General features: G+C 36.2%; 1 protein-coding gene across 3 annotated transcripts in view; it reads right to left on the reverse strand.

The window, feature by feature from the left end:
* LOC127880898 (plexin-A4-like) overlaps positions 1-27,010 on the reverse strand; it is a 137,154-nt gene that overhangs the window by 21,611 nt on the left and 88,533 nt on the right. For all 3 annotated transcript variants that reach the window (XM_052428382.1, XM_052428380.1, XM_052428381.1), the window contains 9 exons: positions 15,107-15,242; positions 13,892-14,063; positions 12,933-12,950; positions 10,557-10,647; positions 7,991-8,084; positions 7,306-7,428; positions 4,279-4,483; positions 3,712-3,890; positions 1,204-1,349 (listed from right to left, as the gene is read on the reverse strand). In XM_052428382.1, the coding sequence (XP_052284342.1) occupies positions 1,204-1,349; positions 3,712-3,890; positions 4,279-4,483; positions 7,306-7,428; positions 7,991-8,084; positions 10,557-10,647; positions 12,933-12,950; positions 13,892-14,063; positions 15,107-15,242 (1,164 nt within the window). The remainder of the gene's footprint in view (positions 1-1,203; positions 1,350-3,711; positions 3,891-4,278; positions 4,484-7,305; positions 7,429-7,990; positions 8,085-10,556; positions 10,648-12,932; positions 12,951-13,891; positions 14,064-15,106; positions 15,243-27,010) is intronic.

Raw genomic sequence — 27,010 nt, forward strand, 5'->3', positions numbered from 1 at the left:
AATTAAACTTTTTGAGGGACTACACATGCGTAAAAATATGTATCTAAGTGGTAAAGGGTTCATAAAAAAATGGCCAAATTGAATCATTTCAAGGTCAAGGTAAAGGTGATATTGCATGATATTCCTTTTACTGCACCGGTCATGGACATAAATATAGGATGGAAACCAAGCTTTTTAAACTTGAATCAAGTAAGAAAGGTCTTTGATTAAATATGCAACTACAGTCAAACCTAAGAACAGCGATCAGTCAAGGGAAACGACCAAAGTGACCGTTGTCCACAGGTGACCGTTAAATTCGGATCACAATTTTAAGACGGTTTGTCAATTGGTAGTATTGCTACGTCGTGACCCCACCCACTCGTTTGCATACAGTGTAAAACAAAGGCTCAATGCCGTTAACTAAGCATAATAACAGAAATAACTTACGTGTGTACATTGAATAATACAGAATAATATCTTATAGATTGATTTAATTTCATCTTGTTAAACTAAAGCAATGACGTTATCAACGCTGGTATAATTGTTACTCATGCATCTCGTTCATTCAGTAAATAAAGTTTGTCACGTGCCGTTGACGTCGAGTCCGTACATGTCTAAAAAGAGGATTCGCTGTCATAAACCGATAGAACGGTGTAATTGTACCATTGAAAGTACCATGTACTAATTAGCGGTCATTTAATGAGCGATAATTACTTTAAACATGTCACAAACTCTGACATATTTTCTTTTGAAGATACCCCCACAACTATCCCCGGAAAACAAACCTTCTCAACACCTTATTATTTGTTTACTCGCAGCAGGCCGCTTTAAAAATATCAAAGACAATTACCGCTTTCAGACGCTTTAACCGCAAAAAAGACAGACAAATGATGTGCTGTGTTTTTAATTTTGGCGACTAGAGACGACTTACACGTGACCGTTGATTTCAGGTCAAACATGAATTTCAGAGTGGAATATAGTGGCCGTTATGTTAAATTCAAGTGTAATAAAGAGTTTTTTTCATCGGGGGGATTCCAGACTTACCGTCTGCAGGTGACTGGTAAATTCAGGTGGCCGTTAGGTTTTGTTTATTTGAGATTTATTTACAGGTCGTCCAGCGTCTTCTCGACTACAGATGTATCGACCTGTGTGGCCGTTAGGTCAGTTTTGACTGTACTTATGTATCAAAACAAATTACTGCGTGGTTAAGGTTTAAACTAGTACCTCTGTGAGACCTCATATTCAGATGACTGGACGGAGCACCTGACCCCTGCCACAGTGACCCGGAGGTCCGTGTAGGACCTGCCCAGGTTCAAACCTGTCACTGTGACGTTGCTGCGACCATTGATTGGGGCACTCAAGGGGTTAAACTGAAACATGTTTGCTCAATGTATATTGGAGGATAGAATAAGTAATGACTAAAGAAAACAAACTATACAGAAATAAATTTCATAATGTTATTCACATTTAATGAAAGATGATAACAAGATATGTGTTTTGTCAGAAACACTATGTCCCCTTTTGCGCCGCTTTGAAGCTATATATTTGACCTTTTACCTTGAAGGATGACCTTGACCTTTCACCACTCAAAATGTGCAGCTCCATGAGATACACATGCATGCCAAATATCAAGTTGCTACCTTCAATATTGCAAAAGTCATTGCAAATGTTAAAGTTGGCGCAAACAAACAAAGCAACAAACCAACAGACAGGGCAAAAACAATATGTCCCCCACTATAGTGGTGGGGGACATAAAAATCACACATGGACATCTTGATATCATAAAGAGCATTGCATCTCGTTTTATTGTTGAATGTTTGCAAGTGCATACAGAACATTTTCAGACAAGTTTGTGTGTGAGGACAGACTTACAGAATTGATGCAACAAAAATACAATACTTAATTAAGAGTTTTTTTGGTGTTCAAACTTGTTACTTACCCTAGGCTCATAAAAAACCAGGAAAAACATGTCTTAATGCATGTGTGTAGAGAATTGTCCCAGATCAGGCTATGCAGTCTAATTTGGGAAGATAATTTTATGGAATTGTTAATTCAAAAGAAGTCTCTTTTAAACAAAAATCCAGTCTAGGCAGAAATTGTCCTCCCTGATAAGCTATGTAGACTGCTTATTTAAAAACAAGAGCACCGCATAACGGGTGCCACGCTGGGCTGTGAAAGCTTGTCAGATTATTATTTTTTTTAGAGGTCACAGTGACCTTGACCTTTGACCTAGTGAACCAAAATGGGTGTGGCATGTAGAACTCATCAATGTGCAACTACATATGAAGTTTCAAAGTTGTATGTGGAAGCACTTTGATTTTAGAGCCTATGTTAAAGTTTGATATTTGAGGTCACAGTGACCTTGACCTTTGACCTAGTGACCCAAAAATGAGTTTGGCGTGTAGAACTCATCAAGGTGCATCTACATATGAAGTTTCAAAGTTGTAGGTGGAAGCACTTTGATTTTAGAGCCAATGTTAAGGTTTTAGCACGACTCCTACGGCGGACAAGCTGGCTATGACAATAGCTCGGGTTTTCTCCGAAAACAGCCTCGCTAATAAATAAAAAATTTAACCTCATAAACTCCCAGGAAGACAGACAGCCCAAATGATTTCAGGACTGTAATTCTTGATTGGAGTGGGGTTTAATTAGCATTTCCAAATGTCACTCATACTAGAACAAGAGTGCCAAACTGTCACAAGATACGCCCATTTGTAGGTTTTGGACAACTTGATAACTTTACCATGACCCATATTTGAACTTGACCTACATATCATCCAGACACAACTTCTGACCAAATTTGGTGAAGATCAGATGAAAACTACTTCAATTAGAGAGCGGACACCATGCTAAATGCTTGAAATGCACTAAGTGACCTTGTGATCTAGTTTTTGACCCGGCATGACCCATATTTGAACTTGACCTTGATATTGTCTAGACACAACTTCTGACCAAATTTAGTTAAGATCTGATGAAAACTACTTCAATTAGAGAGCGAACATCATGCTTAATGCTTGAAATGCACTAAGTGACCCTGTGACCTAGTTTTTGACCCTGCATGACCCATATTCGAACTTGACCTAGATATTGTCTAGATACAACTTCTGACCAAGTATGGTGATTATCGGATAAAAACTACTTCTATTACAGAGCCGACACCATGCTAAATGCTTGAAATGCACTAAGTGACCCCGTGACCTAGTGTTTGACCCGCCATGACCCATATTTGAACTTGACCTAGATATTGTCCAGATACAACTTCTGACCTAGTTTGGTGAAGATCGGATAAAAACTACTTCAATTAGAGAGCGGACACCATGCTAAATGCTTCAAATGCACTAAGTGACCCTGTGACCTAGTTTTTGACTCGGCATAAAACTTCTGACCAAGTTTGGTGAAGATCGGATTAAAACTATTTGAAATAAAGAGCAGACACTGCAGTGGAAGCCGCCCGCCCGCCGCCAAGGTGAAACTATATGTCCAGTTTTTTTTAACGGGAGTATAAAAATAAGGCTTAATGCATAGACGCGGTAGAATGTTGGCCCCAGATTAGCCTATAGTCTGCACAGGCCAATCATAAACTACACTTTCTGCCTGAACTGGAATTTTGTTGAGAAAAGACCTCATTTAAACTCGAAATTCTATAAAAGTTAAAAGTGTTGTCGCCGATTAGCCTGTGCTTATGTTAATCTGTGACGACACTTTACACACCTGCATTAAAGCCACACATACCCTGAGTATCTGAGGGTTGGGACAGACAGCTGAGCGGTCGAGCCAGTCAGAGGCAGGGCAGTGAGTCTGAAGGGAGCATGTGGGGCTCGCACCCACACACCAGCCACACTCGTACTCCGGGTCCATACTTAGGCACTGACCACAGTTGGTGACCATGGTACCACACTTGTAGATGCGGACTAGAAATGGAAAAAACACACTTTAATACCTCATTTTAGATAGGTAACAGTATGTGTTGTTTCATTTCCTTTTTTCAGGGCCATCATATCATATAGAGAAGAGTAATATCCTGATGTAGAATGGAAAATAACCTGCTATAAAAGTCGTTATTCCTAAAAGCCTTCAGAATTTGCATTAAATTAATTTCATCTGATCATATCTAGGCCAACAGACAAGAGAATAATTACAACAAAAATGGGAACAACAAAGCTTATAACCCTTGATTGTAGCAAGAAACCAAAAAAAAAACAACAAATAAGCTGTCATTAATATTAAAGGATGTTATACCCAGTCACATGCATCTTTTTTATAAACACTAAAAGGTATCACACCTCAAGGCGACCACACCTTTGATATTCTGTGGATTATCCAATGGAACACTGTGCTTCCCACTCGTCACAGTGAACTGAGCGGTTACTATGGGCAACGTAACATCAGAGAACTCAAACTGGAGAGCCTCACACTCTAGGTTGGAGGACATGATTTTCCCCGTGGAGTACTTCACTTCCCCGCTGTACGTGAACAGGCAGAGGACATTGACCATCTGGTCAGGCTGCAAGAAAGCTGGTAAAATTGCACACCAAAATATGGCAAAGAATTTGAAACAAGAGCTTTGTCACTGATGTGACGTATACCCCCACATGCTGCATTGACACAGTCTATTTTGTATTTTGTCTTCACAAACAAGAGAAGCTAATTTATGGCGATTTTTAAGAATTATTATGCAATCATCATTTATGGCCATTTTGACCTTCAAACTCTTGAATTCTTTCGCATGACACGCCATCCAATGACTGTGATTAAAATAAATGTACAGAGTCATTTTAAAATGAATGACATAGTTATGGTAAGATTTTTTATGGCCATTTTTGACCTTTGAACTCAAAGTGTGACCTTGACCATTGAGATATCGACATAATTCTTTCGTGTGACACACCGTCCAATGATGGTCAACAAATGATTTTAAAATCTCACAATGAACGACATAGTTAAGGCCCGGACAAGCTCATTTATGGCCATTTTTTACCTTTGAACTCAAAGTGTGACCTTGACCTTGGAGATATTGAAGTAATTCTTTTGCGCGACACATCGTCCAATGATGGTGAACAAATGTGCAAAATGACTTTAAAATCTCACAATGAACGACATAGTTATGGCACGGCCAAGCTCATTTATGGCCATTTTTGACCTTTGAACTAAAAATGTGACCTTGACCTAGGAGATATCGACGTAATTCTTTTGCACGACACACTGTCCTATGATGGTGAACAGAATGTGCCAAATGATTTAAAAATCTCACAATGAACAATATAGTTATGTCCTGGACATTTTTGACCTTTGAACTTAAAGTGTGACCTTGACCTTGGAGATATCAACAAAATTCTTTCGAGCGACACACCCTCCAATGATGGTGAACAAATGGGCCAAATGATTTTAAAATCTCACGATGAACGACATAGTGATGGCCCGGACAATCTTATTTATGGCCAATTTTGACCTTTGAACTCAAAGTGTGACCTTGACCTTGGAGATATCGACATAATTCTTTCGCGCGACACACCGTCTAATGATGGTGAACAAATGTTCCAAATAATTTAAAAATCTCACAATGAATGACATAGTTATGGCCGGGACAAGCTCATTTATGGTAATTTTTTACCTTTAAACTCAAAGTATGACCTTGACCATTGAGATATTGAGATACTTCTTTCGCACGACACACCGTCCAATTATGGTGAACAAATGTGCCAAATGATTTTAAAATCTCACTATGAACAACATAGTTATGGCCTGAACAAGCTAATTTTTGGCCATTTTTGACCTTTGAACTCAAAGTGTGACCTTGACCTTGGAGATATCAACGTAATTCTTTTGCGCTACACACCGTCTAATGATGGTGAACAAATGTGGAAATGATTTTAAAATTTCACACTAAACGACAAAGTTATTGCCCCGACAAGCATTTTACCTTTGAACTCAAAGTGTGACCTTGACCTTTGAGATATTGACATACTTCTTTCACACGACACATCGCCCCATGATGGTGAACAAATGTACCAAGTAATTTTAAAACCTAACAATAAATGACATAGTTATGGTCCGGACAAATTTTCTGTTTAAAACGCACTAAGTGAACCCGTGACCTAGTTTTTGACACGGCATGACCCATATTAAAACTTGACCTAGACATCATCTAGATACAACATCTGACCAAGTTTGGTGAAGATCGGATGAAATTTTTGGGACAGACCAACAAAGTGACTCCTATATAGCCCCCATTACCAGTAATGGGGGTATAATGAGACTCAAGAATGTGGCTCAAAGTGTGAAAAGAGACTTTAAAATGCCGACCATGTGAAATGAGACTGAAAAATGTTGCTAAAAGTTTGAAATGAGACTGGAAAATATGGCTCAAAGTGTGAAGAGACTTTAAAATGCTGACCATGTCACATGAGACTGAAAAATGTTGCTAAAAGTGTGAAATGAGATTGGAAAATGTGGCTCAAAGTGTGAAATGAGACTGGAATATGTGGCCCAAACTGTGAAATGAGACTAGAAAATGTGGATCAAAGTGTGGAATGAGACTCAAACAAGAGATGTGTTTGTCAGAAACACAATGCCCCCTACTGCGCCGCTTTGATTTATTATATTTTTGTTTGATTATATCCCTTAAAAAAATATTACATCCCTTGTAAAAATGATCTGTACCTGCCAAATGATTTTTTTTTTACCTTTGACCTTGACCTTTCACCACTCAAAATGTGCAGTTCCATGAGATTCACATGCATGGCAAATATCAAGTTGCTTTCTTCAATATTGCAAAAGTTATGGGCAATGTTAAAGTTTTCGGACGGATGGATGGACATTTCAACTGCTATATGCCACCCTACCGAGGGCATAAAAAGTGTGAAATGAGGCTTTCAAATGAGGCACAAAATTTAAAGCAACTTTTAGATGAGGCAAAAATTGTGAAATGAGACTTTTAAATGTGGTACAGAATGGGAAATGAGGTTTTAAAATGTGGCAAAAACAAGTGAAATGAGACTAACGTGGCTGAATGTGTGACATGAGACTATAAAATGTGGCTCAATTTCTTTTTAAAGAGACTTTCAAATGAAGAACACAATTTTAACAAATTTAAGACATTGTTCCATAAAAAAAGGTGTTGCAAATAATCTTTTTTATATCTTTGTTTGTATTGAAATGTTTGCTTGTTTTTGTTTTACAGTAATTAAGATATAATTTTGCCTGTCAGTACATCTACTAAAACTTCCCAGGAAGTATGAGCCAACATCAGCAATATATAAGTAAAATGTGCGACTATTAGTCTTAAATATACAAATATTTCTTTTACTCCATTAAGACTTTACACACTTGAATGTCCGCCACGCGTACACTGATGCTCTTATTCTGGCCGGAATGTACAACCACGTCAGTGTCATATGAAGTGGTCTCCAATCGTGGACACTTGACAGGGGACTGAACTGCGGCTGTAGTCTATAACAAACATTCACTGGTGAGATGGAATGCCATATGTGCTTAACCAGAGTGCTCATTGCTGATCACTTAAAATATGTGGCTATGCGATTAACACAACTATGATACAATATGATATCATGCAACTCCTGCCAGATTATATAAATTTCTACTGCTTTGGAGGTCATAAGATTATCAGTTTGATCTACTTAACCCTTTGCATGCTGGGAAATTTGTCGTCTGCTAAAATGTCGTCTGCAGAATTTCTAAAATTAGCATTTTCTTCTATTTTTTTCAAAGAATACAATCAGAATAGCAAACAGTTTGGATCCTGATGAGACGCCACGTTTTGTGGCGTCTCATCTGGATCCAAACTGTTTGCAAAGGCCTTTAAAATTCGGTTCCAGCGCTGAAAGGGTTAATATGACAGACAAAATGTCTTGTTTCACACCCTATCAATCGAAATTTCTACAAAATTACAATTCAGATAGCCCTACAAAGCCAGGACCCATATGTTCTAATCTTTTAGAGAGAGGCTTTAAAGTATATTTTTGATTTTGGCATGAGAGTCTCTCTAAATTACCTGATCTGGGCATGCTGGTGCTGCATCACTGACACACAGCCCCCGCACATGGCACCACTTGCAGCCAAACGTACTCTCAGTGCAGCTCGTGCAACTAAAAGTCATAAAGCAGATCTCTGACATGCTGGAAACCAGAATATGTGTCAGAAAGGGATCGTAATGAACAATTGTGGGCTAATATTATTAGTTTACCCTTTCCCCCCATAAGAAGCAAAGTGGAATGGCTTTTGCAACCAGCATAAAACCAACCTGCAAGTAAATCCCAGTCTGTTTAGGTTTTATGCTGTTTGCTGCTTATCAGTATCTAAGGCTTGGAATTGAATCCATTAAAACTTTAATTAAGTTAGAAAGGTATATAATTAAATTTAACTTTCCATGGGACTACAAATGCGTCAAAATAAGTATATAAGTGGTAAAGGGTTAAACAGCTTCTTACTGACCCTGAACAGCATGACATGGGGTCAGATGATGGACGATCGTCAACGGATTAGCTCAAGCCCAAAATGAATTTACATCTTTTTATTACACAGTGCAGGATCAGTAAGAAGCTATGTGGCACATACTTTTATCTCACATTGCAGGATCAGTAAGTAGCCATGTGGCACATACTTTTATCTCACAGTGCAGGATCAGTAAGTAGCCATGAGGCACATACTTTTATCTCACAGTGCAGGATCAGTAAGAAGCCATGTGGCAAATACTTTTATCTCACAGTGCAGGATCAGTAAGTAGCCATGTGGAACCTACTTTTATCTCATAGTGCAGGATCAGTAAGTAGCCATGTGGCACATACTTTTATCTCACAGTGCAGGATCAGTAAGTAGCCATGAGGCACATACTTTTATCTCACATTGCAGGATCAGTAAGTAGCCATGTGGCACATACTTTCATCACACAGTGCAGGATCAGTAAGTAGCCATGAGGCACATACTTTTATCTCACAGTGCAGGATAAGTTAGTAGCCATGTGGCACATACTTTTATCTCACAGTGCAGGATCAGTAAGTAGCCATGTGGCACATACTTTTATCTCACAGTGCAGGATAAGTAGCCATGTGGCACATGCTTTTATCTCACAGTGCAGGATCAGTAAGTAGCCATGTGGCACATACTTTTATCTCACAGTGCAGGATCAGTAAGTAGCCATGTGGAACATACTTTTATCTCACAGTGCAGGATCAGTAAGTAGCCATGTGGCACATACTTTTATCTCACAGTGCAGGATCAGTAAGTAGCCATGTGGCACATACTTAAATCGAATAGTCAGTACCATTCTTTTTACAGTATCAGCTTAATAGCAGGAAAAACAAGATGTGTTTGTGAAGCACAATGTCCCCCTATATGACGTTTGACCTTGAAGGATGACCTTGACCTTTCACCACTCAAAATGTGCAGCTCCATGAGATACACATGCATGCCAAATATCAATTTGCTAGCTTCAATATTGCAAAAGTATTCATAAAATAAGCGATTTAGGCCACATATATTTGACCTCTGACCTTGAAAGTGACCTTGACCTTTCACCACTCAAAATGTGCAGCTCCATGAGATACACATGCACGCCAAAGATCAAGTTGCTATCTTCAATATTGCAAAAGTATTCATAAAATAAGCGATTTGGGCCACATATATTTGACCTCTGACCTTGAAGGATGACCTTGACATTGACCTTTCACCACTCAAAATGTGCAGCTCCATGAGATACACATGCATGCCAAATATCAAGTTGCTATCTTCAATATTGCAAAAGTATTCATAAAATGAGCGATTTTGGCCACATATTTTTGACCTCTGACCTTGAAGGATGACCTTGACCTTTCACCACTAAAAATGTGCAGCTTCATGAGATACACATGCATGCCAAATATGAAGTTGCTATCTTCAATATAGCAAAAGTTATTGCAAAATGTTAAAGTTGGCGCAAACCAACCAACCAACCAACAGACCAACCAACCAACAGACCAACAGACAGGGCAAAAACAATATGTCCCCCACTTCTATAGTGGGGGACATAAAAAGAAGAGACGGCAGATGCTCCCCAAAGGTTTTTTTTTGTCACAATATTGCACTATATATTCAGATAAAGGAAACGTCTTGAGAGCACAGTAGTTGGGGGGACAATAATATTTTTATATCAAATTTCAAAGTGCCATAACTCTGTGAAAAATCATCCGACCAGAACCCGCTGATAATATGCACATCTCCTCTTGGTAGTGAAGCTTTCCATAAAGTTTCATTGAATTCCGGTCATTAATTGCTGAGAAATAGCCCGGACAAAAATTGTGCACGGACGGACACACGGACGGACAGATGAAGCGGCGACTATATGCTCCCCCTAAATTTTATCTGGGTAACTAAAGTTACTTAAAATACTTTGCATGCGCGTGACCAAGCTTGGCTTTAAAAAAAGTATTCTGTAAAATCTAAAAAAATACGACAACATCAAGTAACTTTAACCAAACAGCACTTTCAGGAATTCTTAGTAGTTTATTAGCAATTTTCAAGGACCAATTTGAAAATCAAGCACTAAGCAACAGAAGCACTGCACACATGGTACATCCCCGTACTTTGTGTTCAGCTGGCAGTCATAGAGAGACACGTCTCGTTTCACTATGGTTTGGCCCTCCACTTGGAACTGTACTTCAAGAACAGTGTGGTCTGAAACAAAATTCTGGGACATCAGTGCATTTTCATTAACAGGGGATATCATAGTTTAATTTTTTGCTTAATTGCTTAATTTAATATTCTCTTCATATACTACAACTAATTTTCATAATCTAAAAACAGTCTGTTTAAAAAAAAAGAAAAAAAGAGGGCTTTTGTTATTTTTCTACTGTAAAATGTAGATGTTGACATTGAATTGTCTAAATATTGATCATGTCTTAAACATTTCTACCATCAACTACCATCAGTTAAAATACCTTTTAATTTATTTAGTTTTTGTTCAACTTGCCGCAATTGAATAAAAGTGCATTATAAACAAAACATGCATAAATTAGATTTTGATGGATCCGAGCTGAGTTTAGGGCTGATCCATTTAACCATCACCGTGGAAACTGTCCCAGAATTATTTTCCATAAACTTAAGCCAGTAAAATAGTTTTCCTAATTTTTTCATCAACGCTATGGGATTGCATAGCTTGGGATAAAGGAATAAACATGATTTCTTCCAGATTTTCTTAAATAAAGACAATAAATTAAAATATGTACCGCTAATCAAATTAATGCAGTATGTATTTTTCTTTTCTAAAATTGACTTTCTACACTTTCTAAGAAACTTGTTTTTTTCATGTACAATAATTACAGGAGAGTGATCCACAGCGTTCCTAAGTGAGACAAACAAACATAATCCCAGAACCAAAGCTGTAAAGTGGAGAACCTAGAAGAAATAAGAAACTAACTTTTGTAAAGGAAAGATACATGAGCCAAACCAGTCCTGCAAATCCATTTATATTCACTTGCACAGACATTGCACATGATTTCAATTTCAAAAAAGAAAGTTAAAAAACACTACACCTGTTTTAATGTAGTATATAAGTGACCGTATTTTCAATATGGTACATAGGTAGAAAGTGCTTTGCAGCAATCAACAATATAGATGTATTTTGTTTAACTATTAGCAGAATGAGATTAAAGTACAAAATAAATATTCAAGGAACATGAATGGAAATGCAGTATGAACAGAATGTAATAAAGGATAAATATTCAATTATAAACAAGACTATAACTGTGACCCCAAGTAGAATATACTTAGCCTAAATCAATTAAAGACAAAGAGTGCCAACTTGTCTCAAATTCACCCAGTTATGGTCTAATTTAAATTGATCTGTGACATAAAATAATGTGTGGTACAAATTTTGGCACACAAAAAAAGAGAGACAAAAATACCATGGTATCATTTGTTTTCTTCATTGCAATTTTGTACAGAACACCCTGATAGCAATATTTTGCAAGAAAAAGGGCCATAATTGTGTAATGTGATCTGGCTTGTAATCGCTTTTTGTTAAAATTAAATGCTCACAAATATTTACCCTAAGTTAAATAAACCTATTTTAATTTAAAGAGTGACTTGGTCAATTTGGCACATTTTGGCAATTCAAGGTATTTAATTCATAAGCACTTCACGCAATCCGTCTGATTGATGAACCAATGGTCAATATATTATTCCGACAAAAAAATTCTATTAGAATCAATAAGTTTTATGATGATCTAAACAGATCATCTTGAAATAGAGAGGAAAACTGATCGTCCTAGGTGCCAGGAAGTTGTTCCCATAAGAAGTCCCATTTTTAAATAGGCAACTAAAAATTAAATGACTACATTTCCTAACCTCAGCAATATAAGAAATATTATCAGAATAAGTTCAGAGCACAGGAGCAAAAATAGAAAATAGTTTTGAAGCTACTAATATTGAGATGAAGACAAGACTTGTTTGAACATAGCTCGAATTTAATAAATAAGTAATTAATACAAATAAATGGTATCTTATTTACTATGAATTGATAAGGTTATTCACCATTAATTAATTCGGTCTAATCCGCAATTAATTAATCAGGTCTCATTCACTATGAATTTATCAGGTTTCATACTATGAATTAATATGTTCTTATTCACATTGGGTAAATCAGTTCTATATCACTTCTCAAGAATACTTCACTATGAATTAATCAGTCCTAACTATAAATTAATCAGGTCTTATTAGCTATGATGACCAAGAGATTAAAAGTAAGTTCTTGATTAAAGTTGACTTCAAAATAATAAGTTTTACTCAAAGCTGACCAGCTTAAGTCGAGAAGTGGTAAAATATGTCGAGTTTGTTTTGGCATCACAGTATGCTGGCAGTACCAACAGTATGATATGTTGTATTGCATTGAACAAGTTTTGTCTTCATGTACTTGTTATAGAGTGACAACTTCGGGAAACCAGGTCAAGTGGCATATTTACCTCTGTCTGCCCAAATCACTGAAATCAACAAAAGGCATTAACAGGCTTGCATCTAACACATTTAAGATAGACACAAACAGACTAAAGTACCCGCATATATCAATACAACAAACATACAATGCCATGAAAACAGGTTTTCAATGTTTTATGCATTATTTTACTTTTATTTAAAAGCAATCCCAATCTTATTACGCATGCATGCATGATATATACACACAATTTAAGCATTTTAAATGAAGACACATTGACCTAAAACCTATTTTCTACAGTTAGTGTCAATGACGAGACCCAACAGACCCTATATGCAATCCTTCATGAAAGCTTCCTTCTCACACAATCCCAGTAAAAGAAATCCATTGAAAAACAAGCTATATTGAAAAAAAAATTTACTTATTAGCGATCGTGACCTGACAGGCCCCCAACACCATCCCAAGTTAGTTTCGCATGTATGTTACCTACACAAAAATCTCTGTGCAATATAATACCTCTATCAAAACTCATGTAATAAGTTTGTCATTTTTTGTATCACAGACCTTGACCTTTGTTAACCAGCCCCAAAAACAATTTTAAGATAAGTGTACATATAAGTTTGCTTCATCTAAAGTTTCAAGGTTGATAACAAAACTTGGGTCATTGGCTTGAAACCACCAAACAACCCAAATCTAATAACCAGTATTGTCATCTTCGTTAAAAAATGCTTCAATTTAACCATACAGGTACACATTCAGCTTCTTCTCAGACCATCTGTAAGACCCTAATAACAATTAACAAAACATGCACCAAAGACCTGCCTCGATTGAATAAAAGCTCCAAATATTAATTTGCACATAAATTTGCTGTTGCATAATGCTCATGCATTCTCATATTCAACCCTTCATTATTTAATTTGACAAAAACAATAATTGCACGAGTTATAAAGTGTCTTATATACAAGGGCAATAATTCCTATGCAATATTACCTTTTCCATGAGGCAGGGTAGGCAACTTGGTTCTCTCTGGTAAACGACATTTGACAGCATCCCCATCTATGGTTGCTATGGTAACGTGCTTGGTTCCCAGGACTATAAAACTGCAGCGTATTTCAAGTTGGCTCAAACTGGTTGTAGATATTTTGTCTAGATTGAACCTTATCTGGAAGTGGACCAAATAATGTCACCTTACGTCCTTCATGATAAATGTACTTAAACTATTGTCCGCAATATAAATGATTAATGAGATATTAGGTTAGTTTAAACACATTTATATAACCCTTTGCATGCTGGGAAATTTGTCGTCTGCTGAATTAATAAAATGAGCATTTTCTTTGATTTTTTTTCAAAGAATACTTATAAGAGTAGCAAACAGTTAGGATCCTGATGAGATGCCACGTTCTGTGGCGTCTCATCTGGATCCAAACTGTTTGCAAAGGCCTTCAAAATTCGGTTCCAGCACTGAAAGAGTTAACTTAAATGCATAGGTAAAAAGGCTTATTGAAATGCTCTTGAATCCATCTCCTGGGTAGAGCCAGTACTTGGTCTCCTGGGTAGAGCCAGTACTTGGTCTCCTGGGTAGAGCCAGTACTTGGTCTCCTGGGTAGAGCCAGTACTTGGTCTCCTGGGTAGAGCCAGTACTTGGTCTCCTGGGTAGAGCCAGTACTTGGTCTCCTGGGTAGAGCCAGTACTTGGTATCCTGGGTAGAGCCAGTACTTGGTCTCCTGGGTAGAGCCAGTACTTGGTATCTTTGAGGGAGATCTAGAGAATGCTTCAGCAGTAGGATCAAACCTGTAACTTCATGATTGCTAGGCGGACACCACACTCACTTTGCCACGGCGACCTTTATGAGATATTCATTTTTAATAATTCAATACAAAAAGCAAGTGATAATCAAAACAAAGCGCACTAAAGACTTCCAACATATATGTTCCTTGTTCTGGGAAAACTGGACTTAATGCATGTCATAAAGTGTTGTCCCAGTAAACATGTGCAGTGTACACAGGCTAACCAGGGGTGAAACTTTCCACTTTAACAGAATTTCTGTTCAAAGAAAGAATCTTCTAAACAAACCTTTGGTCCTTTGGTCGAAGAGAAAAGTGTCTTCCTTGATTATCCTATGCTATTATGGGACACTTTAAGCACATGCATTTAGCCCAGTTTTCCCAGAATGAGGCCAAATTAAAGACTAGTATCTATATTTACCTGGTTATCCTCTGTCAATAGCCTGTAGGACACCATTGTGGGTGTGATATCCCTCATCTGGGCACAAGACCCGGTCTGGGCTGGCAGCCATGCTGGGCTCACGGCTCCCTTACCACACTGTGACTCCATGGTGCAACTGCAATAGGGTAGAGGGAAAATGTGTTCAAATTATTAGTTATCAAATATGATACTGTTGTATGACCATATGAGGCGTGGGAATACAGGGCTTAATGCCTGTGCTTTAAGTGTCCTCCTGGATTATCCTGTGAAGTCCACACAGGCTAATCAGGGATGACACTTTCCACTTTTATGATATTTTTGTTTAAAGGAAGTCTCTTAATAGCAAAAATCAAGTTAAGGCGAAGGTCAAGTGTCTCCTCTGATTAGCCTGTGGGTACTGCACAGGCTTTTCAAGGGAAACACTTCATCATTCACATACATCTCATACCGCAACTCATTTAGATTAGCAACTTACCAAAGCCTGCCGAATTCTCACAATCATTTTTATTTTGCAGTAGTAAAGAATCTTTCAAAAACCTAGATTGTAAGCTAGCCCATTGCCTAGCAGTGCTCCAGCTAGGATTTAAAAAGGGCAGGGGGGCTTTTTTGTCAAAAGGGCACTTTCAACGCGCAGTATTTTGCTAAAAGGGCACTTTGACTTTCGAGCGCGCAGGCTTTTTTGAAATGCTTCCTGTTGCATGTTAATTTATATGTTATTAATAATTTTTAGAATATATTATTTCCATTATTTTTAAACCATTTAAATATAATGTCTACAATGAGAAATAAATAAACTACTTGTAATGTAATAAGAGATTTATAAATTATCATAAGTAAAAAATATTATTATTTTTTTTTTTTAAGGGCAGGGGGGCCCTAGGAAGGGCAGGGCGGAGGTTCAGGAGGGAAGGGCGGGGTGCCCTCAAATTTAGGCCTAGCTGGAGCACTGGCCTATTATCACTACAGTCCAACCCCTCTTAAGCAGCCAGTCATGGGAAACAGCCAAATTGGCTGCTTAGGCGGGGTGGCCTCTTAAGAGGGGGTTGGGTCATAGGGAGTCTGGAGTTGATGAGTGCATGGCCAACTGTTCAATTTTTGTATGAACAAAATGGTAAATATGTGTACATGTACTAAACAATGTATAGACTTAAAATAATTATATTTCTTCCTTTCTAAAATCAGCTATAAGACAACATTTTCATTCAAAAAAATATTCTATTCATCTTTCTAATCATCATCAATATCATCATCATCAAAATCAAGTCAATGAAAAAGAATCATTCTCATGATTCATTGTTTACACAATGCACGTTGTATGGCCCCAATGCACTTAAGATGGGAACAGTTGTGAATCAGTTATGCGTGAATAACTCCCGTGTCACTATAAATCGATAATTTAATCGGTTTATTGCAGTTTTATGGCTTTGAATACCTACCGCACGAATTGGTCCCGACAGTGATCTCCTTCACGATAAAATCGTGGCCAGTTACTTAAGAGACTGATAATAGCAACAGGGTGTAATCCTCCTGGTAATCGTGGTTTTTATGCAAAATATTATAAAAACGTTTTTTCGCCGCGTAAAGGGTTTTATCAAAATTAATATTGAAATCATTGTTAATATAAAACAAATATAAATGTTTTGTTTTATTCCCAAATGAGAATAAAAATTTGTAATCCGAAACACACTCCCGATTGTTTAATGTTAACGAGACGTTTACAAATTCTAGCATCCTGTATTTCCTTTATCCCGACAAAAGCGCGCGAAAATTATGCACCAATGTACAATGTCACGCCATACCCATGGTTCGAAAGCATGCGTGTATTGATTTTTGGATAAAAACTTTGTAGCACAGAGAACATGTAGATCAGTTGATTTCGGTTTAAAGTTTTGTTGTTCTTTTTAACTTTTAAATAGCCGATAATTTTCATAAATGTGTGCTTGAAATAGTATGAGCTACAATTAATAAATTATAAATTAAGAATCTCCTTTCCAGAAATAATAGGTGATATTCGCACGTGTGGAAATAAAAAGATCAAACGGTTGCATATTGCTTTTAACCCGATAATCCGCCGCTAATTAATTGCAATTTGCAAACTGGCTGTCAAAATGTTTTTCACACATCACGCTTCAGTACTACAGGGCCTAAACCGCAGACTGGAAGTACGTATCGATTTTTTCGCCGTTGCGTCTGTGTAATTTTGCCAATGTACATGACTGACTTACTTGCGCATGACCACTCATATGGGGGGAATTTAACAATTGGGATGCAAAATTGCTGGCCGCTGGCCGGAGAAACGGGGTTACCGCTTAAGAGGGGTGCATTATATAGTGTTTATCGACGGTCGCGGCACAGACCGGCCGCCTACACCGGGTGACCGGCGATGAGGGGTGACCGGAAGTAGGGGTTGGACTGTATATAGGGTAGGTATCAATACAGAAAGGGGTTATGGAGAATCATTTACATTACCCTTGAGTATTCATTTGTTATTCAATACATTGAATGATAGTATTATGTTTTCATTACAAATGTGCATGAGTGGAAATTTAAATGTCATTTATAAATCATATAAAGAGGTGTTGTAAAATTAAACATTATTGCTCAAAACACATTCCTCTGATAAACTAAAAGCCTCTGTCACCACAACTTTGAAATATTTTTTTATTTGCAATTTAGTTTTTGAAGTGCATTATTCAATCCAATTATACATTCAAGAGCATTTCAACATAAATATCCCATTTCACACATAATAATTTCAGTATTCAATGTCTTTTATGATGTGATTTTAAGGGCAGAATCTTTTATGAGTCAATAATGTTTCCAGTAGCATTCATTATACGTAATGTAAATGGAGCAATAATGACATGTGTTCTTTTAAATTATTATGCACCATTGACATCTCATTTTCATGTTTTGTCAGTAAAAGTGGAAATTGTACTTTCATAATAAGGGGTCTCCCTATTTGACGAATTGATAAATATGTGAAAAATATGTAATTTTGAAAACCCTTTTATTAGATATCGAGGTAAGAACTGCAACCAACAGTTCAAACTCACTTTGTCACATAAATGTTAGTAAGAATAATTTTCTATTAAGTATTTTATCTTTTTTATCTATAAAATAGTTAATAGAATTATATGGCAGAAAATAGATTTTAAAAGTTTAATTTTTGTATTAATTAAATTCCATTTCACCATAATGACAGTATGGCTATTTTCTTAAAATAAAAAATGTTTTACTCTTCAAATTCTTCAGTGATTATTGATATCAGCAAACACATGTTTCTGTTAACCATCCATCTTTTTCAGGATAAAAACACATAATTCATTTCAATGGTTAAAGAAAAAGGATGAAGTGAGAGCTGTTATGTGTTCAAATTATTGATGACATATGGTGACCTCATGTTATCATAAAGTAATTAATTCTCTGCAACAATTCCCATATATCCATTTAATCTGTTCATAAATTTAGGAATTGAGAGCAACAGCTTGCATTTATGTCATGGTAATGTTCTTAACTTGTTCAAGCAAACATACGGTACATCTGTTCCATTAATATAAAGAGCTGGCAACATAATGCAATTTATAAGGTTAGAGAATTATTATAAAGCCAATGAATGTTTCATTAATAATATTGTTATACGCAAATACAATGTCTGCTGAGGGTGAAGTAGAACGAATCTGATTAATAATGCTTTCTTAACATACATGCTTTCTCAAATATTTAATGTTGCTATCTAACTATTCCAAGTTAGTGTAAAAATTCTAGTTAAAATAAGTTAAACTTAAATATTTTTACATGCTTGACTATTTGTGTTCTCAGAAAAAAGTACATTTCGCTGAAAAAGATTTTCGTTTGTAAAAAAGAGATTTGTACTAAATAGTAGTCCTGGTAGAAAACATAGCTTACTTACTCAACGTACTCAAGAGGTGTCAGTCACTTTCATGCACAGAGAAACAATATGCTAAATCATTACCGTATTGTGGTATTTGTCTCTTTTCGTTTTGATTTTTATGGGTTTTTTTGTCAATAAAATGTCCATCAGAAACGTTTATGAAAAGATAACTCTCATGATAATAATAAATATTTTCTGTGCATTACCTAATTACCAGGGATACTATTTTCCCGCAACATCAATTGGTCCGGATATAAATGGGGAAAAAGTACCAAAAATGTATGTCCGAAATCATGACAAATTACATTAAAATATATACCATTGATTTTGCCATTCATGAAGGTGGTATATTAAATGTACAAGTAAAATTCCCTTAGGCATTTTTTTTAAACGGAACGAGATTTCTCAACTGGTTTTATCATTTGCTATTTCATGGTTGTTTCGTGTGCTGTTTTATCAGACTTTTTCATCGTTGTCAATATTATTAATCTGTGTAAGTCTATACCGATGTTTTTAATTGTTGTCGACTCGGTAATAGCTTACAAACATGCACTAAACCAAACAAATGTCTGTGCGCAGGTTGGCTACTGACAAATACACTACAAATAATTAAGAAATAATTCGTGTACATTATAGTTTGTTGTCAAATAACCAACTGCCGATAGTTTAGATGCGTAGGGATTTAATCACGAGAGCGAAACATTTGAAACCACGCATCTTATTTTCCGGTTGTGAGTTATTCAACAACAAAGTATAAAGTACACAAATTATTTCGATTCTAACACGGTTTTACTAAAGATTTATACAATGTATATTATTTTTCTTGTGTACTATTTTATGTGAAGTTCCGCCCATAAAAATAACTGTCGGCTGTTCTGTCGATCAGATCCGCGACTTTCATTCATAATTATATTACCGGATTATTACCATGGTGGAAAATGTATTGGCATGTTTTGTTTAGTTACAGCGCGTGCTTTCAGACGCGTCTTTTAAGATGCGTCTTTAATCCGCTGTTCACAAGTTTTTGATACTTGGTCTGACGTGCAATAAACCGGTCCTGACCGGTTTAGAGACTGCAGCGAATGGTTTATCACACCTAATCAAGGTAAGAATATCATTAGGGTATGTTACCATATACACTGTGTAATCCATTTCATGACATGGGAATTTTAGCAAACAGAATCGTACCGACTGTTTGGGATTTTCAATTGGTCTTTCATGACCCCAATCGGTCAAGGACCGACAAAACCGAAAAAAATATGATCCCTGCTTATTACAATATTTAAGCTGTGTTGTTTGAAAATGTGTCTTATGCCATACATTGCAAGCATAGCTTCACACAAACATGTACATTTGCACGGAGTAGTCAAGACCTACCGTGTACACTATGAAGTCTAAGGAACCTTGTGTAACTTTTTAAAGGATGGGGAAGCTCAAGACAAGACTGTGCAATTTCTTCATATGAGATAAGACTTATTTTCGCATGCTGCAGCTCATTTGATGCACAATACAAAGCATGAAGCCCTTCTAACAGATAGGAATCTTACTGTTTGACACAGAAACGGTATTTGTCAGATTGTACACCAACTAACAATAACATTTGAATGAAATTATGACAAGTTGTTAAACAAGAGCACCGCCTTGCAGGTCCAGACCGCTCATCTATTTTTCTTTTTAAAGGTGTAGGGACCTATCTCAATTTCAATCACAAAGGGGGGAGGGGTGGAGTGGAGAGGGGTGTATAGTGTGGGGGTGTGGTCATTTATTACATTATCTTCCAAAAATGCAAAAAAATGCAAATTTTTTAATATATTTTTTTTTGGGGGGGGGGGGGGGATTCTTGGGTGGGATGGTTGGATGGTATTTTAAAAATAAAATAATACAAATAAATATTTGTGTTTTTTAACCATGTTTGAAAAAAACAAGAGATGTGTTTGTCAGAAACACAATGCCCCCTATTGCGCCGCTTGGAAATTATTTTTAATTATATTTTCTTTACCTTTGACCTTGAAGGATGACCTTGACCTTGAACTTCCACCACTCAAAATGTGCAGCTTCATGAGAAGGCCGCTTTGAAATATTATTTTTTTTACCTTTGACCTTGAAGGATGACCTTGACCTTTAAGGATGACCTTGAACTTCCACCACTCAAAATGTGCAGCTTCATTATAACGCCGCTTTGAGATTATTATTTTTTTGACCTTTGATCTTGAAGGATGACCTTGACCTTGAAGAATGACCTTGTCCTTCCACCACTCAAAATGTGCAGCTTCATGAGAATGCTGCTTTGATATAAAAAAAATTGACCTTTGACCTTGAAGGATGACCGTGACCTTGAAGGATGACCTTGACCTTGAACTTCCACCACTCAAAATGTGCAGCTTCATGAGAACGCCGCTTTCAAATTTTTATTTAATTTTTTTGACCTTGAAGGATGACCTTGACCTTGAACTTCCACCACTAAAAATGTGCAGCTTCATGATAACTTTTGTTTGACCTTTTACCTTGAAGGATGACCTTGACCTTGAACCTACACCACTCAAAATGTGTAGCTTCGTGATAACACCGCTTTGATATTTCTTTTTACCTTTGACCTTGAAGGATGACCTTGACGAATGACCTTGACCTTCCATCACTCAAAATGTGCAGCTTCATGATAATGCCGCTTTGAAATTTGTTTTTTGTTTTTTTTACCTTTGACCTTGAAGGATGACCTTGACCTTGAAGGATGACCTTGAACTTCCACCACTCAAAATGTGCAGCTTTATGAGAACGCCGCTTTGAATTTATTTTTTTTGACCTTGAAGGATGACCTTGACCTTGAACTTCCACCACTCAAAATGTGCAGCTTCATGAGATACACATGCATGCCAAATATCAAGTTGCTATCTTCAATATTAAAAAAGTTATGGCCAATGTTAAAGTTTTCGGACGGACAGACGCCATATATTTGACATTTTACCTTTCACCACTCAAAATGTTCAGCTCGATAAGATACACATTCATGCCAAATATCAAGTTGCTATCTTCAATATTGAAAAAGTTATGGCCAATGTTAAAGTTTTCGGACGGACAGACACCATAAATTTGACATTTGACCTTGAAGGATGACCTTGACCTTTCACCGCTAAAAATGTGCAGCTCTATGAGATACACATGCATGCCAAATATCAAGTTGCTATCTTAAAAAGTGAAAAAGTTATGGCCACTGTAAAAGTTTTTTTCGGACTGACAGACAGACTGACTGACATACTGACGGACAGTTCAACTGCTATATGCCAACCTACCGGGGGCATAAAAATTATATTTTGGGTTGGGGTGGGGGTGGGGGGGGGGGGGTATAGTGTGAGGGTGTGGTTGTCATTTATTAGATGATCTTTAATTAAAAAAATAATAATTGGGGGGATTGAGGGTGGATTCGGGGGGGTCAAATAATTTGACGTTTAGTCAAGGTCATTCAAAGGTCAAGGTAAAACTAAACTTGCCAGGTACAGTACCCTCATGATAGCATGAAAGTATTTAAAGTTTAAAAGCAATAACCTTGATACTTTAGAAGTAAAGTGAATGTAAACACAAAATGTAACCATATATTCAAAGTTACTAAGTCAAAAAAGGGCCATAATTCGGTAAAAATGACAACCAGAGTTATGCAACTTGTCCTTTACTGTCCCCTTATGATAGTTTGCGAGTGTTCCAAGAATGAAAGCAAGTATCTATGATACTTTAGGGGTAAAGTGGACCAAAACACAAAACTTAACCAAATTTTCAAGTATAAAGGGCCCATAATTCCGTCAAAATGCCAGTCAGAGTTACATAACTTTGCCTGCACAGTCCCTTTACGATAGTAAGTGTTGCAAGTATGAAAGCAATGGCTTTGATACTTTTGGAAAAAAGTGGACCTAAACACAAAACTTATCCAAATTTTCAATTTTCTAAGTATAAAAAGGGCACATTATTCTGTCAAAATGCAAGTCAGAGTTACATAACTTTGCCTGTACAGTCCCCTTACGATAGTGAGTAAGTGTTGCAAGTATGAAAGCAATGGCTTTGATACTTTTGGAAAAAAGTGGACCTAAACACAAAACTTAACCAAATTTTCAATTTTCTTAGTATAAAAAGGGCACATAATTCCGTCAAAATGCCAGTCAGAGTTACATAACTTTGCCTGCACAATCCCCTTACTATAGTTAGTAAGTGTTGCAAGTATTAAAGCAATGGCTTTGATACTTTAGGAAAAAAGTGGACCTAAACACAAAACTTAACCAAAATTTCAATTTTCTAAGTATAAAAAGGGCACATAATTCTGTCAAAATGCCAGTCAGAGTTACATAACTTTGCCTGCACAGTCCCCTTATGATAGTTAGTAAGTGTTGCAAGTATGAAAGCAATTGCTTTTATACTTAAGGAATAAAATGGACCTAAACACAAAACTTAACCAAAATATTCAATTTTCTAAGTATAAAAAGGGCACATAATTCTGTCAAAATGCAAGCCAGAATTATCTTACTTTGCCTGCCCAGTCCCCTCATGATAGTAAGTAAGTGTACCAAGTTTGAATGCAATAGCATTGATACTTTATGAGAAAAATGTACCTTAACGCAAAACTTAACCGGACGCCGACGCCGACACCGACACTGACATGATGACAATAGCTCATTTTTTTTCCAAAAAATAGATGAGCTAAAAATATCAAAATGTTGACTGTAAATAACAATTTTTAAATTTTCATTATAAGTTAATCACAAATTTCTCAAGCACTTTATTTGACCTCAATTAATTTCAAGTTAAGGCCACGACTTTTATATTTCTTGGTTTACAAAACCGCCGACCCTAATTTTTGGAAAATGGGAAAAAAAATAAAATCGGAAAATCGTCTTTTTTTTATATATTTTATTCCCGACCGCACTAAAAAACGAGCGAAACGAGAAAAAAAAAACGATCCGGTTTGAGTACGGTTGCGAATAAAATCAAGTAAGTACAATCAACGATTGGTTCACATATATTACAGAGATCGGGATATTTTTCAATGTGACACAGTATGTACCAGTCCTTTTATGGGCACTTCTCAAAATTTATTTAATTACAGACAATAGGAAAATCAGCGTCAGTAAAATGTCGACCGCATCAAAATTTATTTCCGAGTCTGTGACGCAACTATATTGTTTAACATGTTTATTATATTAAACATACCCGATATTATAGTAGATAAAAAAGTATTACCTTGCAATTTGATAATTAGTATAAATAATCCAATAAAACACTGCCATTATTTACGATATATGTGTTTAGGAATTTTGTACACACGTCCGCCATAGTTTATAGGAACTGTACAGAAAGTTTGGAAATCGGAACAAATCGGTATATCTCGGAAAATCATTGATAAATGTATTTGTCGTTTTAATGCTTAGGGCCGAGAAATTTCGGCAAATCGGAACTCAACTTGCGTATTAAAAATACTAGCTCAATTAACCGTTAAACTCCGCCTCCGTTCTCTGCAAAAGATTCGAAGGCGGAGCTATGCACGTGCTATTATTAAATTGGAGGATTGCAATTGAGAAACAAACGCACGATTGGTTCGGCATGTTGATTGCTAGACAAAGGAAGCCAATTTTGTCGGCGCGAAATTTGTCTCTTTATTGCTTCAGACAGCAAGCGGCTTTCCTTTGATGACGTCAAACTGTCAATTCACACAGACTGCACATTTTCAGAAGACTTTAACTGGCTCCTTGTTTACAATTCCAGTAAAAACACTTGCTAACATTAAACTTTGGATTAAGGTAGTGCACCTCTAATGGGCACATATCCAAATATAATCTAATTAATTATTTTCTTAATCAGCATCATTTCACTGAACTACATGCAAATTTGTAGATAGGCTTTCCATGCTTTTTAAAAAAATATACCGATTTTTTCAAAACCACCCCCACGCTCGGCTTTTGTCCAGTTTATTTTCACCCCTGGGGTATATAAAAGTTCCATAATTCATTCAAATTTCCAAATATGGGCATGCAGTTGGTGTGTACAGATGCTGTAAAGGTGTTTAAAGTTTAAACAAGATGAAATAAGTATTCTTTTACAGACATTTATTTTTTACAAATTTTTATCTATGGAAGAGCACCATGAAATGTAAGTGATTTCAGCCAAGTAAAAATTGGGGTCGGTTAAAAACAAAGTGTCATAAAATTCAAAATAGTATCATTTAAGTCATATTTTAAACTTAGTTTTTATAGAAACACTATATACAGCAAAAATACCAAGAACTAGACAGATTTACCGTTTACTTTTTGAAATAAAAATAAAAATGCAACATGCATGGTTCGTATTTTCAACAGTAAATCACCCAATTTCGCCATAACGTTGTTTTAATTTTAATAATTGAAAAATGTGCATAAAAATTGCAACATATTTAACAATAAATATAGCTTATATGCCATATTAAATCAAATTACGTTAGAAAATAAATCAAACGCGTCGCAAAAAAGTATACGTCGTCGGCAGGATTCGAACCTGCGCGGGAATATCCCAAAAGATTTCTAGTCTATCGCCTTAACCACTAGGCTACGGCACCTAATAGTAGGCTCTTCAACCTTCGAAGAAATCGCGGGAAATCATTAGAGGTGCACTACCTTAAATTATCAAAATAAAGCAAAAGCCAAGTTGACAAATATGATTGTATTAATTCGCGTCAGTTTAAAAAAGACGTGTTGCGTTGTAAATCAACGAGTTTTCACGACAACAACAACTTTAACAAACATTACCGCGACGACGCGGGGATCGATCTACCTCGATTTTTTTTCATGGACGATGTCATAAGTCCAATAAGAGCAAACACAAACTTTGTGTATGAGTAGTTTATCTTATATAAGATTTATGCAACGGGCATCGCATTGCGTAATGGTGCGCATCGAATTACGGAAATGAAGCGCAGTTTTTCGTTTTAATGGGAGAAGAACGCATGTCATTTAATGGAGTGTTTAAAATTGCCTGATGTTACAAAAGGTGCTTTTAGGTGACTCATTTCATTTGAAGATATAGATGTGTTTCATTGCATAATTTGATTTTTCGTCTCTGTGTTAAGGTTATAAAAGATATGTTGTCTTTGTTCTGATGTTATTAGCATTAACTTTTTTTTCCAATGATGTTTTTTTTTTTTTTTTTTTTTTTTCGACCGCCCGATGGACCATTTTCAAAATAATTTTTGTAAACCAATAAAAAAAAAAGTCGTGGCCTAACAAACATAAATCCAAAACTCTGCCAAAAATAAGCAACTAAAGACCTCTTTAATTTTGCACAGACAATTGCGTTTTTGAATTCTGCCAAAGAATCAGGCAATAAGCACAAAAGCAATTTGCCTAAAACATCCGAGAATGGTCTACGAACTCGTTAACTGACAAATAATAACTAAAATATGACCACTCTGGAAATCATATCTTGGTCTGTTTATGATGGCACACTTTCCTAAATAAAAGCAAATTGAACAAAGTGGCCGTTCTCTTGTTTTCATGGCTGTACGATCAATAATGGTTTACAATAATTGAGAAGTTATTGCCTGTTTGGATATGTCTCATTATATGGATACAAGAATAACTAGTTAACTTGTATCATTATTCTAACATTCAGGTCCATTGGGATTTATGTACTTGTTATTTTGTTTTCTTTCTATTTATGAACATTCCTTAAACATGCACAGAGCAAGATTATGCTAGCAGTCTGAATTTCATAGCAGTAAAAGCTAGAATATCATTCTGCTGAAATTCTCAAGCACTCAAAATGTATTATAGCTATATTTTCTTTAATTATGTTAAAAAAGTATTTATCATTTAAAAAACTTAGATGAATTGACTTTGGCATTGTTTTCACTGTAGAGGTATTGAATTCATGTTTATTTTCTGTTATGATGTCTATTAACGACAGAATAATACAAAATCACAACAGTACAAAAGCTGTTAGTGAAACATTTCCTTTGAACTAAATCCTTGATTAAAACTCCAAGGGAAAGCTAAATATAA

Source organism: Dreissena polymorpha, chromosome 5 (genome assembly GCF_020536995.1).
Source record: "Dreissena polymorpha isolate Duluth1 chromosome 5, UMN_Dpol_1.0, whole genome shotgun sequence".
In the NCBI taxonomy this organism is placed as follows: Eukaryota; Metazoa; Mollusca; class Bivalvia; order Myida; family Dreissenidae; genus Dreissena; species Dreissena polymorpha.